Below are 16,460 nucleotides of genomic sequence, written 5' to 3' on the forward strand. Positions count from 1 at the left end.
TGATAGTATCATTTTTGGAACCACTTCATGCCACTGAAATAATAATATAGCATGACAATAACACAAAGAGCAATGGACTTTAAATTCTTAAGAACATACAGTCTGACATTTGAATTACAATTTAAAAAAAATAAAAAATAAAGGCTGCAGCCTGCCACGCACCGACTAGTGACACCAAACATTTTTATGCCTGTGCGGAAGCACACATGCAGGGGACAGGTTTAGTTAATTTAAAACAAGTTCAACAGCCCAGTTTGCTTTAGCAAATGGACAAACTGTGAAGACATGGAGATTTGGCTTGGTTGTCCTTTGAGTAGTGTTTTGGTTTTCCAACAGCACCTAAACCCCCCTGGGGACCCGAGTGTGAGTGAGTGTCTGTGTGTATGCCTGTCTGTAGTTATGAGGGCCAATTTTGGTTGAATAGCATCATTGTGAGGACATTTTGGCTGGTCCTCAAAATTTCAAAGGCTTGTTCGTGAGTTCAGACTTGGTTTTAGGGTAAGAATTAGGTTAGGCTTTAAGTTGTGTTGGTTAAGGTTAAGGTAAGGTGCTAGGGAATGCATTATGTCAATGAGTGTCTTCACAACTATTGAGAGACGTGCATGTGTGAGAGTGATTGAGTGAGCAGTCCGCCTCGCTCCAGGAGAGAAGAGATGCTACCTAAGGATTCAACACGACTCGCTAAAATGCTAAAAACCAGCCCAATGTCCAACCAGCAATTCAGGAAACTCTGACTAGCGAATGAAATAAACTTGAAGGGCAAATTCAAATGGCACAGAATAAAGTTGACCAATTGGGTGGGCAGACTAGAAATTCTAGATCTGGGCCCGGCCTCTGGTATAACTACTGTATTTCCTTGAATAAAAGTAGCCTATGTACTCAACTAAATGCCAAGGCACTATGGTAGCTCTGCAACAGTCCTGAAATAGTAACCAAAACTTTGTTAAAGCAAATGAATTGATTCAGTCAAGTGCTTTTACCTTGAAATGGGTACAGGAAGTGGTACAGGAAGGGGTTTGTGTCATAGTCGACAGATATCAAAATTGAAACTGTGGTGAAAGATAATTTTCACTGTCAACTTTGCAGTGAACCTCACACGGAGAAACTCAGCGAGAGTCTGACTCTCTGGAAGAACATGTCTCACACAGGCAGTGTGGCTGCTCTAACGTGATGGCATGGGCGCTGAAACGAAAAGCAACATTTTCCATGATACACATGCGAAACTGATGTACCCAGTGTGGCCTGTGCATTATAGTACTGTGAGTTACAGACTGACTTATTTTCCTTTTTTTTTGTTCCAGACAACTTTATTTGTTGAGAAAAATCCCGACGTGAAGAGGATTTTAACAAACAACTCAGCAACCCTTAAACTTTCAAGCAAGAGGCAGATGTATGGTGCACCAACTTTTAGATTAACGGTTTGATTCATTCCAGATCTCAAACTGTGTCAAAATATATCTCGCAACAGGTATTTTTGTCTCGCCTCACTGTGGGTTCATTACAGCAACAAAGACACAGGACAGGAATGACAGGTGACACTGTAGTTTATTCATTCATACAAATTTGATGTGTTATTGGCTGCCAGCTACAGAGGACTGCAGGCCCTAAAAGGTACTGCATCACTGAACCATAAAATGTTCCCATCATTCGACCACATAGAAAAGACATACAAAGTAATTGCACAGGTTGATGTACGTTTGACGTACAATCGGTTTCCCTTTTAACACTGAACTATGGGGAATTGTTTGGAATATAAGGCAGGGGGATAAATAACTTCTGACATAGCCAGAATGGTTGATGGAATGTGTGTTTCAGGAAAGACTGCAGCAGGACTCCCTCCTCCAATCTTACTTTGAAAAGTTCATATTATATCAAACATGATTCCTACAGTTGCAACAAATGCAATTAACTACAGTAAAAGAAATAAATTGTTTTGGAATGCATAACTACGGTAATCGTAAGGCATATTTGGCAGTTTTGTGTAATGTCCGCGGTATACTTCTGTCAGACGGACGTTCCTTCCTTCAGTTCCACATATTCACCCTTCAAAGTGGAAAGAAAAAGATCAGAGTCAATAAACAAGCAGTCTAAAATCATTTCAGCTAGAAACGTGTATTTGTAGTCTTGCCAGTGTTAAGCCCTGAGTCCTCTACTGGCCAGCATATACCTGCTGTTGTAAAACAGGTATAAGTTTTTTCACCTTGCCCTCCAGGTGCTCCTGTAGTGTTTTCACTGTGTCTCTCTCTTTGGTCAGCTGCTCCTGTGTTGCTTTGAGAAGCTGCTGGAGCTTGGTGGCCGCCTGGCCCAGGTCTTTGGACAGCTTCTTCTCCTTGTCTAGGCGCTCCTGTGGGGACAGCAGCAGAAAGTTACTTCAAAGCTAAAATTGACACTGAATATATGGAGACCCAACGTCTTTAATACTCAAGTTCCTCTCCTGCATTGACAAAACTCCATGAAAAAAATCTCTTAATGGCCTTCAAATGACTTTGAAACTCTCAGACCTCGGGCTCATTTGGTATTCTCAGATCTGTAAATATGCAAATTAGCCAACCCTATCTACCTCTACCTGCAGCTGAGGCGTGTGCTTGTAGAACATCAAACACATGACCCTCTGCTTATTTCCTGTTTAGGTAGGTAATATACAAATGTTTGAAACATAGAAAAGTAATTGTCATGGATCAACTAGCTCTGACTTAGCTACCATAGCTTGCAAAATACTGTTAATTTGCTTCACTTGGCTTCTTCGTTGATGCCCCTTGTAATAGCAGAGTCGGCTGTCACCATGAAATACAATGGTGAGAGATTAAAATCTGCATTAAATCAACCTGCTATTGTAAAATTAAGTGAGGCAATAATAATAGTAATATGCTGAGTGGATTGTTTTATCCATGCTCAATAAATTATTTATGTTATACCCAATTTAATATTGAACTTGGGTCTCCATTAAACCAAGTGAGGGTGTGTGCTTTAGAGATTTAGATATGTAAAAAAAACAAAAAAATGTCAACACACCTTGACCTGAGCAACATCCTCTGAGTCAGTTTGTGGTGACTCTGCAGAAACCTTCAGAAGATCCAGCTGAGCCTGAAAGTCTGTGATAGTTTTCTGGGCCTGGAAGTTAGACAACACACAGTGATGTTATCCAATGAGAGTGTATTAAAAACTTTCTTGTGTGACAAGACTAGAAACCAAAAAAAAGTGCTTCGTCGATGGCTACCTGCTCAAACTCCTCTGAGAGCTGCTGCCCCCGAGCCTCCTCCCCATGCAGCTTCTCAGTTGTCTGACTCAACTCATTCTGCACCTGATGGTAGACAAACACACAATAAACATACACACTGAAAAACGATTAACGCATACATGTGTGTACGCAAGCATTCTCATTCCAAAGCAGCAACAATGCACTCACACACACAGAAGCTGTTCTGCCAGTGTGCCAAGTTAGTTTCCTTTCACACTATTTCAGGTGTAAGGCTCAAGACAAATGTTACATTTCTGTTGCTGTTAAGAATCCTACTGAAATTATTGAAAAAACTAAAAGGAGGAGAGATGTGAATGCGAGAAAAGGTGAGAAAGAGCAGTGTTAGAGTTATATCCACTCAGTCAATGCAAATAATGGTTAGCACAAACAGTTGCTGTGTCTTGGGAGAACTGGACGGACTGGAAAAAACGCTTTATCATCCGTTGCTTAGTATCGGTGTATTGTGACCACATCCTTGATTTAGGACTTTGTGGTGTCTGTATGACACAGATCACCAAAAACGTGTCTAACAAAGTGTGGAATGGCAAGTCAATAAAATGTGTCTTAGATTTTTCTATCAAATTGAACCAAGCTGATTTAAGAAACTATTAAAAAAAAACAAACAGAAGTGTCCGAGTCACTGTCCAGTACTCTCTGACAGGAAGTTAAGGGTGCCCTGTGACGTTTGCACCCTGACCTGACTGGGTTGAGCCTCAGCTGGGCCATTCTGTTCGCTCTGAGCCCTCATCGTGACCTCGCCCAGTTGCTCTCTGACCTGAAACAGGAAGCCGTCACTCGTCACTGGTTACATAACCTCCATGGGTCCCCTTTGTGTTACATGTCACTGAAACCTTACTGAGCTGGATGTGCATCAAAGCACTGGATTTTACACAAATTCCTTGGCATGTGACATCTCAGGAAAAAAAATGTCTCCATCTGACCTCAGTTACACTGGTGTATGAATAAGTAAATACTTTCTAGATGATGGGAAAGCAGCTTAAGTCAGTAAAAGTCACCTGTGAAAGCTCCTCCTTCTGTGCCTGGGATTCCTTCTGGGCCAAATCCAGCTGGCTCTGACACTCCGACAGCTGCAGCTTCAGCTGAACATAGAGCACAGCAGAGGAATGAACAGATGTCAGACAGATACTGTTCTACATGCACCACGAGGCTGAACCTTAGAAAGAATACCACAAATTACAACATTTCATTTATTAAACACAAAATCTTGTCTGAATCGGAATGTTTATGCCCTCATGTATATCAAGGATTTACAAATTCCCTATGATTCTGCACACCATCTTAGATCATCTGATAGTGGCCTTCTGGTAGTTCAGAATGACTTAACCAGCTACGATAATGATGCTTCTGTTGCCGCTTTTAAATCCCTTCTTAAAATGTTCTTAAAAATGCTTTTATCTTTGTGAATTTTAATTTGTTATTTAATTATATTCCCGTTTTATCGTTTTGTGACACACTTTGTAACTTTGTTAAGAAAAGTGCAATACAAATAAAGTATATTATTATCATATTATTATTAATGCCTCAAACTACCCACATATCCAACAGTAACAGGTATATACAGTATTATTAAGTCCAACACACAAATACTCATTGTTTGTGATGCGGAAATTTTGTTTCTGATATGAACAAATATGGAAAATAATTAAAATGATGGACTGTTCTTTTAAGATCCTCCATCTGTGTTGCTAAAGAGCAGATTTCTTTATCCTTAGTTTGTATTTTAGTTAAAATGTCTTTTTGGAATACAGGTCTAAAATTGTATTAATATACAAGTTGACCTCCTTAACAGGTGAAGTTGCACATAAAAATTCAACAAAAATTGTAATATCAGCATTGCCCGTTTCAGTGACGCTGCTGTAATCTGTAGATTTAATTTTCTCATGTACCTGCTCCATCTCCTCTGAGGTTCCCTGGTTGTCTGACTGCTTCTCCAGCTGAGCTTCCAGAAGCATCATCTGCTCATTCAACTGCACAGAAGAAGAAGAAAAAACACCACATTTAGAAACTGTTACCTCAAGTGACCATTTAAACTTGTGTGGGTGTGAAGAAAAGTCCCACCTTATCTACACTTTGATCTTCAGCCTCCAGCTTGCTGACTGTCTCCAAAGCCTGGTAGTGCAAAGAGGGACACATCAGTTTAAAGAAATAATTTAAGTGGACCCACAAGTGGTGAAGAAACATTTAAAAGAAGAAGTGAGTTCAAAGAGATATAACTTACCACCCTCAGCTGTTCCTCTGAGTCAGCCATCTTGGACTTCCATACCAGCTCTTCCTCTTCTACGCTCTTCTGCAGATGTTTCAGCATTCCTTCCTAAAGTAGACGGCACCAGGATTAAATGAGCTGCATATATTTTCTCCATAAGAGGTGTACAGCACCTCTTTTTCATCCTGAGATATTTGATTTCTGTTAAGTTCAGTTGCGTGTTTGAACGTCATCAACATGCTCATTCGCCGTGATAATTTCCTGCTGTATTCTCACATGGGCTCACTGACAGTTTCCAGACAATCTACAATTGGGCTGCCAGGAAAAGATGCGGAAATATACGGATCACCTGACTCCAGCCCAATTCATGCTTCTGCATCAAAACTACGCTGTCGGTACGCAAGTAGCCTACGCACGGGCCGAGCATAACTTTTTCTTAAAGAACTGAAATGAAGAACAGTCGTCCGTTTTCCTCCTTCAGCTCGAAAATGACAGCTAGGCTACCGGAAATGGGATGCTACCAATCACAGCTCTAGCTGTCTGCGTCGACTCGACAGGTAGGTACATTTTTTGGGAGGTGCAAGTCATGAAAGCATTAATTGGGCTTCAGACATTTGCATTCTCACATACAGCCCCTACGGAAAACACAACACCCAACTGAGAGATGGATTTGTTTTATATCATTAACATCATGATGTCAGTCACGTACTGTTTCAGCCAGAACTGTCCTGTACTGTTCACACTCAGCCTGAAGGGAGCTGTGGCTCTCTTCAGCCTCCTTCAGTTTCTCAAGTAATGCCTGAAAAAAAAAAAAAAAAAACACATTCAGAATTTTGCCAGGTAAATTCAAACCAGTCAAGGTAACAGCAACAATTTAAAAAAAACCCAACTTACTGGCAACTCTGTGCTCGAATCTACCTTCTGGCTCTGCTGGTTCAGAACCTCCTGAGCTTTCTGTGTAAATTCTTGCAACCAGTTGGACTAAAGGAGAAAAGCAGATATGAATGTATCACTTGAGCTATTTTCAGCAGAATAATGAATAAATTAGAGATTGAAGATTATTCAGAAACTCAAGCCTTTCTTACCTGCTCTGTCTCTAAAGGTATTTGTGGGAAGAGTGTCTGGAGACTTTCTTTGGTTTCGCTTTGAAGAGCAGTCAGTTGTGCCATGATGTCCTGGTTCTGCTAAAACAATGAATGACAATCAATAATCATTAAGTTAATTAAGAGCAAAGCAGTCTTTGATTGATAAGCCACGAGTGTGTACACACTTACTCCATCAGTGGTCATCTGTTCTCTCACTTCTCTCAGTTGCTCTTCTAATGAGGTGACGAGAACATCCTTCTCACTCAGACTAGTGGCAGAACCAAAACAGACGCAGAAATTGTTTAACAACAGAACCAACAACAGCGTGTGATGGATCTTTACGTGTGTTCAGTCGTTTACCTGTCCTGTAGTTGAGTGAGTTCTGCAGAGCCATCTGACTGCTGAAACAGAGACAAGAAGCAAATTAGTTATTTAATTGTTCTGCAGGGAACCTCAAGGAGCCGAATCATGCAACACAGCCGGAGGTACACTTACTGCTGAGTTCTTAATTTGCTCCAGCTCTTCTTTAAGGCTTTTAAGTTCCTCCTCTAGTGACGTGACGACACTGGCATCCTCACTGAAATCACATGCAAATTCAATACAGCGATAGAGAGATAGATAGATAGATGTAGACTAAGATAAGAGATAGAAAGACAAAAGGTGTAGAGCGATAGTGGTAGTGAGATGGAGAGAAATATGGAGATACAGAGATGGGGATATAGAGAGAGATGGTGCGGAGTGATAGAGAGATATAGTGATAGATAGAGATATGGAAACATAGAAAGAGTGATATAGGTGGGCAGAGGTGGAGAGAGAGATCGATACAGAGATAGAGAGATGGAGATTGAGGTGGATAGAGACAGAGATATAGAGAGATGGAGAGATATTGATGGAGGGATCGAGATACACGTTTAGAGAAAAAAGATGGAGAAGATACAGAAATAGACAGGGATAGAAAGATATAAAGACGATATATAGAAAGGTAGCTACAGCTAGAGAGATAAGAGATAGAGTGGGATAAAACAGTAACCTACCTCTGGTTTCTTTGTTCAAGCTCAGCTATAGTGTTCTCCTGTAAGAAGACAAGATTGTTTGTGATTAGCATCTACAATTTTCACATCTTCGTATGAATAAAAAAAAAATCTCCCAAAGTAATAAAGAAGTGATTTAATCAAAAGATATTTGTAACACTTACGCCAGCTTCCTGCTTTGTCTGCAATTGCTTCAGTTCCTCGTGAAGTGCGCTCAGCTGGCCGTCTTTTTCCTGAAGGCTGCAGAGGGGGCACAGAATCTAAAGTCAACGGAACAGCTCTGGATCTAATGTCAACTCTGATAAAAGGAGGAGGATCAAACCCTTACCTGAGCTTAAGCTGTTCCAGTTCTGCAGCATTCACCTGCAGCATCATAAATGACAAAAAGCCTTAGGAGTGACTATGTGGGGTCAGCTGTCTGGCCATTTAAAAAAAAAAAGTAAAATTGACACAGTATGTTCTACCTGATTGTCCTCGTCCTCCTTTTTGTTCTGACTGGCTTCCAGCAGTGAGTTGATGGAGTCCACCTGCTGTCCGAGCTGGCTTTTCTCTGCCTGGGTCTCCTCCAGCTGAGCAGTAAGGGCTTCCACCTGAGCAGAGCGCTCCCTGACGTCAGCCTCCAATCTCTCTGTACGCTCTTGGAAATCTGCAGGGAGAACACACATCACTCAACTTTTATGATGCAGCCACTGGTCACAGAAAAATACCCTAAATGTCTATAATGTATTATTTGTTCTACTTGTTGCTGTCATTTAACTAACAAGAAAATAAACTGAGGCACCATCCATTCAAATAGGTTTTAGTTTTAAAACATCGATCTTCTTCCATACAAGTGTTTAAGCTCCACAACAGTAATAATTCCTGTGAAAGACAGACTCTGACCTGAGATTGTGCTGATTTCCTGCTGAGCCTTGTCCAAAGTGGCCTGCAGGCTGCTGCTTCTACTTTGTGTTGTTCTGAGCTCTTCGCACACTTCCTCCAACCTCCTCTGTAACGCCTGCTCGCTCTCTGCATGGCCAGCCTGAAATAAAATGAGCAATATAAGTCAAACTGCAGAGGGCAGCAAAGAGTTGCTGAATCACCCTCTATAAAGCATTACTTCACAGTATCAGTGCTTGTAGTCCTATTTCCACACACTTAAAGACAAAGATAATAGTATATTCACAGATTTTCCAACAAAGGGGCAACCAAAAAAAGTTGAGGCTGTGTAACATGACAAAATATATTTTAACAGCATGTTTGGATTTCTTTCAAGGAAGTGACTTTTTTTTTTTTTTTTTTTTTTTTAAAAGGAAGTGTTTTGTATGAAGTGCTTTGAAGATTTTGAGATAATTAGTCTGCATTAACCTCTGCAACAAATTCAAATCTGCAAATTGTTGACGATTGATCACAGACTGTTGGCCTGAGTGATTGCATAATGTGTTTATAGACCTTAACCTGCCAGAAGGGATGTTGGTAAATGACTAAACCAAATGAGGACTAACTGTCAGGAAGTGTTGACTCACTTACGCCACATAACTCGTGACCAACGGCAGTCATTACTATGAGATTGTGTAAAAGCGAGAACAGTAAATGAACAGATAATGTAAGACAGGGATGCACTGCACGTCTTGAAGTCATCAGAAAGACAAGTTGTAAATAGCATCACACTGTTCTTGTGCTTTTACGGCCCGTTAGAGCAGGCGGGTGAGGAGAGATGCTCTGACACGCACGCATTCCAGCTGGTGCTCTGAAGCATTTTCCCTGCAGGCCCATTATTGTATGGCTGCATTCCAGCCCAGCCCTGAGCTCTGTGATTACAAGGTAATTAAATTTACCATAACATTACAGGGCTGGGGGATAAGTGGGAAAAAACTATGCTTGCATTTTTTGGAGACTACAACTGAATGGCCACTCAATGAAAAAACGGCATTCGAAAAACTAGATTAAGTTGTGGAAACTTGATCACGTCCAAAGTAATTTATAATGGAGATGATGTGGTATTCCCACAGCAGATGCCAACCTGCAGCAGGGAGAGTTGCTTTTCAGCAGCGGAGACCTTGGCCTCCAGCCCTTTCCTGATGTGCTCATCAGCAAGCAGACTTTCCGTCTTCTCTCCGAGATCCTTGGTTAACTTTGTACATTCCTGACGCAGCTTGGCCAGCTCTGCATTTTGTCTGCAGCAGACAAAAAAGAGAGATACAGAGAGTCAGAACACATGACTGACTACCATACAGGCCAACTACTCCAAACATGACTCAGAATCTGTACATACTGTAATACATTTTCAAGTGTTACTGATATCAATATGAAGAGCTACACACATGTCATTCAGCACTGTTCGTCATTCGTTATTGTGACAGGGAGATACTCACTTGCTCTCTGCTTGACTGGTGGCTTGGTTGAGGGCATCGCGGAGAATGGAGTTCTCCTGCTGTAGACGGGCAAGTTGGGCATTGGGGCCTTTTTCCAGCTGGTCCTGCAGGCTGAGGACCTGGAAGAGTTTAAAAAAAAAAGGTGTTTTAAACAACTGGAAATATTGGACTTGCGTTCCTTGCTTGGCATTTAATCTATCTCAAGAACAATGAATTTCAAAAGAGTAAAAACCCTTAATAATAAGTCAGATTATGGGCAACAGAAAAAAGGAAAACTGTAATGTATTTATCTGAATTGTAAATTAAGAAAATATAATAGTACTAACCTTTGCATTGAGCTTCTGAGTCTGGGCTACATGGTCCTGGTAACTGGCCTGCATGCGAGCTTGGAGTGCGATCATTTCCTGCTCCCTCTTACTCAGCTGGGAACTCAGCCTTGTCTCAACGCCGGCAACCTTGGACTTCTCAGCAGACAGCTCCTGATAAACAGACAGCATATTCAGACTCACCGTAATATATCTGTGGCTACAGAGCCAGTATTTCATGAAGTGACATGTCTCTACAACTATTTGATTTATAGTACAGGAATGTATCATTCCTCGCAAGAGGAATTTAAAGTTTGATGAGGACGATGTAGCTTCTGACGACACGAATGTTCTCACTTTTTACTATTCAGGACAAGACCACATGATAAAATAAAGAGTGGGTAAAATCTAATTTTTTCTTTAATATATATACAATAACCACCTGTCCTTACATCGAGCACCAACCATAGTGTTTATGTACAATATCTTAAAATATACAGGACAAGATGCTCTTGTGATAAACCATGACCTCTCCTCTACTGCCACCTATAGGCTGACATATATATTACATGAGATATGTAACATCTTATGTAATGAGTGGGTTACAGTGAAATTGAGTGAGCTTACTGTGTTCTATGATAATCGTGTTTGTTTTAGTGACACTATCAGGACAAAAGATAACAATAATTGTCTGTACACTTTCATGCTCAACTCAGACTTAACACTTTCAAATTTGGGCACCAACATGTCTTTTTCTCCGCTGCCACCTGTGCCACAAAGTGTAGTCAAACTACACTTTGACTCACTGGCAGAAAGGATCTAAGAACAGAAGAGATTTGCATCCATCTGACAGTAGGGGAATCTCGCAGGGCTGCCAGTATGGCCGTACACCAGATGTGTATTGTGGCAGGAATTTGGCACCATCTGTGACACTTCAAAGTCTAACCTTGGTGAGTTCTCTAAGACGGTTCTTTGCTGCAGAAGCTTCCTCCTGTTCTGCCGCCAGCTGTTTCTCCCGCTCCTCCACTTGTTTCTTCAGCATGGCCACTGGGTCTCCTTTTTGAGCGGCCTGAAAATATGAATGTACAGATAGTGAGAGAGAGAAAAATGAACTCAGTGAGCTATACGTGCTTTGCACCCTAACCAGGTCTTGTGGGTGTATTTTTCCTCATCACAGCAGTTTCTCATACCATGTGCCAGGTGTCCTGAATGATGCCAACTTTCTCGGACAGGATCTCGATGAGCCTATGTGCCTCCCCCTCACTGAACACCATGCTACTGATAGTGGACACCAGAGCTTTGTAGGGCAGGTACAGCGGAGCATCAGTAGAATCCACCACTGCCACTAAAGCGACAAAAACAAATATTTACAGTTTATTTAAAGTTTGAAACTACTGAGGCAGGCAGTTTTAAAGGCGATAGGCAGTCACAGTTAAATCTAAATTCCCACATGGCGTCAGGAAAAGGACAAGGTTGTGACTTGTCGTAGAGCTCTGGGACCCCGTGCAGCTTCGGATAGCAAAATGATGGGGCACTGTGGCACCAGGCAGAGCCAAGCCTCGGGCAAGTGAGATCTCCAACCCCCCTCCCCTTCTTACCCATTGTCAGGACACTGAGAGCCTTTGTCAGCAAACAAAACAGGGCAGCGATGTTTGGACAAGCTGGCTTGCTCTATGCCCTCTAGAACTGAGTGCCAGACATTACCCACTACTGCCATTGGCACAACTTTACACGGGTACGGGCCTAGAAGTTCATCAGTACTGACAGGGTATTACTGCCTTAGATTGAGTGTGTGAGCATGTGTGTTGTGTGTGTAAGTAAGTAAGTAACTCAACTGTGCAGACATGCCCCCATTCTAGCTCTAAACATTCAAGTCTGACTACTATCACCAGTGTTATGGCTAATGTAGTTCCTGCCTTGACAACCATTTCCATCAATTCAAGGGAGACGGCTAATTTTAAACAATGCTGGTTCTTGCTTGACAACATATTGATAGACTACAGTGACTTTGTAGACTAATCTAAGCCTTGTTGTGCGGAGAAGGGATTGTGGGTAACTGTAGTTTGCAGTGACTTGCAGAGGGTCCCAGCTGAATGTGACAAGTAATAGCAGTCCTGTGCATCAAAAAGAAACAATGAGATACAACAGGTGAGGATATCTGGCAGCAGCATTAGCAAACTTTTTTTTCTTTTTTTCTTAAATGCTGTGAAATTATTGGTCTAAAAAGCCTCATAAATGAGTAAGAATGCTTATACTAAAAATGATGACAAGGGGAAAGTTATAAAGCACTTAGAAATCATGTAGTTGTAATTTCGGCATATTGGTAATGAAGGAAATGGCAAGTTGTGTAATGACATACAGTTACTGATTTGTCTCCAAAATTGTAAGTGACATCTCTACAACATCAGCTTACCAGGCTCACTCTTTTTCTTAGAGGACTTCTTCTTGGGCTCCTGTGCTTTTGCTTCAACAACAGGAGCCTGCTGTGATCCCACAGGGGGCACTGCCATCACTGGGACCTCTTTGGTAACAGCCTGCAGCACTGGGGCAGTCTTGGATGGAGCTGGTGAAGACTTGGCTGGGGCTGCTGCGGCCTTCGCTTGTGCCGGAGCAGATTTGGCTGGGGCAGGGGCAGACTTAGCTGCAGGGGCAGACTTGCCTGGTGCAGGGGCAGACTTAGCTGCAGGGGCAGACTTGGCTGGGGCAGAAACAGGGGCCTGGGTTGATGGAGGGGCTGCAGAGGACTTGACTGGTGCGGGGGTAGACACTGGGGCAGGGGCAGCTAGTTGGGTTGAGGCAGGCTCAACCTTGGCGACCTTCTTCTTCTTTTTCTCTTTGGGAGAGGGTGCAGGTGAAGGCTCGGCAGCAGGAATTGGTTCAGCGGCAGGTATGGGCTCAGGTTCTACTTGTGCTGGGGCAGCAGCTGGCTTAACCTCAACAGCAGGGACAGGCTCTGGGACAGGTTCAGGAGCAGCAGCTACAACTGGGGCAACAACGGGCTCAATGACTTCTTCAGCATCAGTAGCCTCTTCTGTTTTTTCTTGCTCTGGGATCTTTCCATTGGGCTTGTCTTCTTTCTTCTTTCCACGGCTCTTCTTCTCAGACACTTTGTCCTTCTTCTTTTTGTCTGAGCGACCAGACTGTATCTTACCTAACTCTCTACGTTGTTTAGCGAGGGCCTCCTCATAAGAGGTCTCCTTCATGGAAAAGGTGGAGACGAGGGCAATCCCGAGAGCCGAGATCACCATGAATCCACCAAACACCATTATCCCAAGGGTCTGGGGGTCGTAGATATCCATTGTTCAATTTTAGTAAACCTAAAAATAGAGTGGTAGACTTGTTAACATATTTGCAAAGTAAAAAGTGAAGAAAAAATGTGAACAACTTGAGGAAGAAGTTCATACAAGTAATTCAACATTCCTCTGTGCCTAGGCAAAATGAAAACTGACAGCTGCTGTATTAAGAGCAGCTGGTGAGAGAGAATTGTGATGAATTCTGCACATCTAGACTTTACCCTCAACCGCCTCAAGGTGTCTCTGTTACCCCATTAACCTTTGCCTTGAGGCAGGCTACATAATGCAGAACAGCCTATCTTATCAGCAAACAGTGCAAAGCCCCTTGTCATATGGCTTCTTATCAATGGTAAAACATGTGCTAATACAGCTGGAAAAAAAAAAAAAAAATCACTCAATGTTCCATCTCTTACACAGCGTCATTTTAAAGTCCAACACTGAGCTCTCTGGCGCAGCACAAGCACTGAAACCAACTGAGCCAAAGTAAACACTCATATATAACAGTCCCAGGCGGAAAAAAAAACATTCCCGAAACACATAATGTTGACGATCATTTAGGAAACGTGCCATAAAAAATGGTTTACAACTTCAAACATGTAATTCTCCGTATTTGTTTATCAGTGTTTTACTAAACAGAATGATTGAAGTTATTTGCACATTCAAATTGTGGTTAAGGTTGTAGGGTTATGCTTTATTATTATATCATCGTGCAAAATAAAATAGAATACAGTGGTTTGGTATGAAAATGTAATTCTACAAATCAGCAGAATGCCCCATTTTTTCATAGAGCCTCTGTGGGCAAATTGCCAAAGCAAACATTGCTGAAAAATGACTGGAAATCATGTAATCACATTTAATAAAAATGAAAAAAGTATCAGAGCTATAATAGAGTTTGGTGCATGAGTGAAACACTGAAATGAACTTACGGCAGAGAAATAAACCCAAACCATGGACGCAAAAAAATGGTTACAGACCAAAAGTACATAGTTACCAACCACTGGGTGGTGGTTAATGTTAATTTCCTGCCCTGCAAAAAAAAAAAAAAAAAGTAGCTTAAAGGGTCTTTCAACTATCCCTTTAAAGCTCTTAAAGGCTCCAGTCACAAACCAGAATGTCTAGCCTGCAGGAGAGGAAAGTCGACTGCTCAAGGCACTTAAGAAGCTTTTTTTTTTTTTTTTGCAACACTATTAGTTATATCCTTGTTTTTATTTCAAATGAGGGACAAATGCAAAAAAGAGAAAATGGGGGGGCTTAGCAAAAAAAGGCCAGCATTGTGACGTGGTATAGTAGAGAACTGCTGAGCTGCTTCAAGTGTAATCGAAACATGAGTCCAGAGTCCCTGTTCACAGCAGGGTCTAAAAGCCACGTACAGAGAGTTCTGCCTCCTAATCTGTGATGTCACACGTCACTATATCTCCACTCCGACTGAACTGACAAAGATGATTTCAAGAAAAACTGAATTATAGGGAGACTCTCTGCAGATGAAAATGGATCTCAAGGTTCATAAGAGGCAGGACTATAAAATGAAACTTACTATAGAGCAACTTTTAAACTATAGATCCCTCAAAACTACAATATCTGGCTTTCATTAGTGTGCAATGGCCAGCTACAAGCGAGGCATTGGACATAGAGTTCTAATAAAATCTAATGAAAATATCAACTTTACTCATGGGAGGTAAAACTCATGAATGCCTGCTGGATTTGATTTTCCTTTTCGGGGTGATACACATGTTTCATTATGCTTGGTGTTAAGACGGTAAGAATAAGAAATGTTCGTACAAAACCACACACTTTTTATTCCAAACTTTAATACAAAAGCAATGACTTCCAACAACTTGCATGACAGTTTGTTCAATATGAAGCTAACATGAAATGAATAAAAACCGAGACCACAGCTGGAAAAGGCCTCGACTCTTACTGAGACACGGAGGACACCTCACATCGTAATCCTTTCAGACGTGCATTAACACTCAGTGTGTAAATGTGCCATTACTTATATGTTAATGCTTTTAGTGGTCTAGCGTTTTAAGCTAACACTGTGAATCAATGAACTTGGCTAACGTCCTGCACATTATGGTTTAAAGTGTCGGGTTACGTAACAAAAGATGAACTACAAACGCTACAATAAAACCGGAGAGCAAACATCTAGCACGGAAACGCTGTGGAATAATTTCCACAGTAACTTTATTCCGCTGTTTTTCCATCCCCCCTGGTAGTTAGCAGGAGTTAGCTTCCCGGGCTAGCTAACGGTGGATCAATGAATAAGAAGGAAAAATCCGGGATTCCCACACTTACCTCGCCGGTGATGGAGCTGCGCAAAGGGAAGGAGAGCGGGCAGAGAGCTGCGTGTGGAGGACGAAGGGACTTGTGCGTGAAGCTACCTGCTGGTCCCGCTGTGTGGCTCAGTTGCCTTTTCTTTCTTCCACTGGTCTCCCTCTCGCTCCGCTGGAGAATCCGTGCTCCGCTGTGAAGTCGTGGCACTTCGAGCTGGCTAGACGTGCTGGCCCCGTGCCCCATACAGCGACCAGCGACCGACGGCGCCTCTGATTGGCTGGAGCGCGCTGGAGCCGGAAGCGGGCACGCCGGGAACTGTAGTCGTCTACGTCGACGAAAAGCGAACTCTCTGAGTCAGAGAGTTTTCAAACAAAGGTGGTTTGTTTGATCTGGGAAGTAACGGAGCAAAGTTACTGGAGTAAAGTGCTGCAGTGAATCTGTTTACTGGGCCCACCGATCCTTCTTTATCGTTTTTAACCAGGTACATTTCACTGGTTTTCATGTTTACAGGAGCAGTTCGGTCGTTTAAATCATATACGACTAGAAACCTTCTGTCTCAAATAGGTTTTATTTACCCAAGGACAATTACACATACATTTTGTTGCTAGTTTCCACAATGCCAAATAAATACATTTAAAAATATGTACTAATTAAAT

At 42.0% G+C, this 16,460-nt stretch overlaps 1 protein-coding gene across 4 annotated transcripts; it reads right to left on the reverse strand.

The window, feature by feature from the left end:
- Positions 1 to 1,526: 1,526 nt before the first annotated feature.
- Positions 1,527 to 16,157, reverse strand: rrbp1a (ribosome binding protein 1a). 4 transcript variants are annotated; one of them, XM_034608533.1, is made up of 28 exons: positions 15,826 to 16,048; positions 12,897 to 13,554; positions 12,651 to 12,857; positions 11,428 to 11,582; positions 11,184 to 11,306; positions 10,259 to 10,411; positions 9,933 to 10,051; positions 9,581 to 9,734; positions 8,461 to 8,599; positions 8,043 to 8,224; positions 7,907 to 7,941; positions 7,743 to 7,818; positions 7,582 to 7,619; positions 7,043 to 7,124; positions 6,908 to 6,948; positions 6,737 to 6,815; positions 6,548 to 6,646; positions 6,357 to 6,443; positions 6,172 to 6,261; positions 5,478 to 5,570; positions 5,318 to 5,368; positions 5,146 to 5,226; positions 4,255 to 4,338; positions 3,936 to 4,013; positions 3,218 to 3,301; positions 3,013 to 3,111; positions 2,201 to 2,344; positions 1,527 to 2,043 (listed from the first exon to the last, which is right to left on the reverse strand). In XM_034608533.1, exons 2-28 carry the CDS (start codon positions 13,534 to 13,536, stop codon positions 2,005 to 2,007), a joined length of 3,252 nt encoding a protein of 1,083 aa, XP_034464424.1. In that variant the 5' UTR covers positions 13,537 to 13,554; positions 15,826 to 16,048; the 3' UTR covers positions 1,527 to 2,004. The 4 variants fall into 4 exon arrangements, with proteins under 4 accessions (XP_034464424.1, XP_034464422.1, XP_034464421.1 ...); XM_034608531.1 differs by having other exon boundaries at positions 6,548 to 6,643; positions 12,651 to 13,554; positions 15,826 to 16,157; XM_034608530.1 differs by having other exon boundaries at positions 12,651 to 13,554; positions 15,826 to 16,157.
- Positions 16,158 to 16,460: the final 303 nt, after the last annotated feature.

The sequence above is a fragment of the Hippoglossus hippoglossus genome, chromosome 15 (assembly GCF_009819705.1).
Source record: "Hippoglossus hippoglossus isolate fHipHip1 chromosome 15, fHipHip1.pri, whole genome shotgun sequence".
NCBI classification, from domain to species: Eukaryota; Metazoa; Chordata; class Actinopteri; order Pleuronectiformes; family Pleuronectidae; genus Hippoglossus; species Hippoglossus hippoglossus.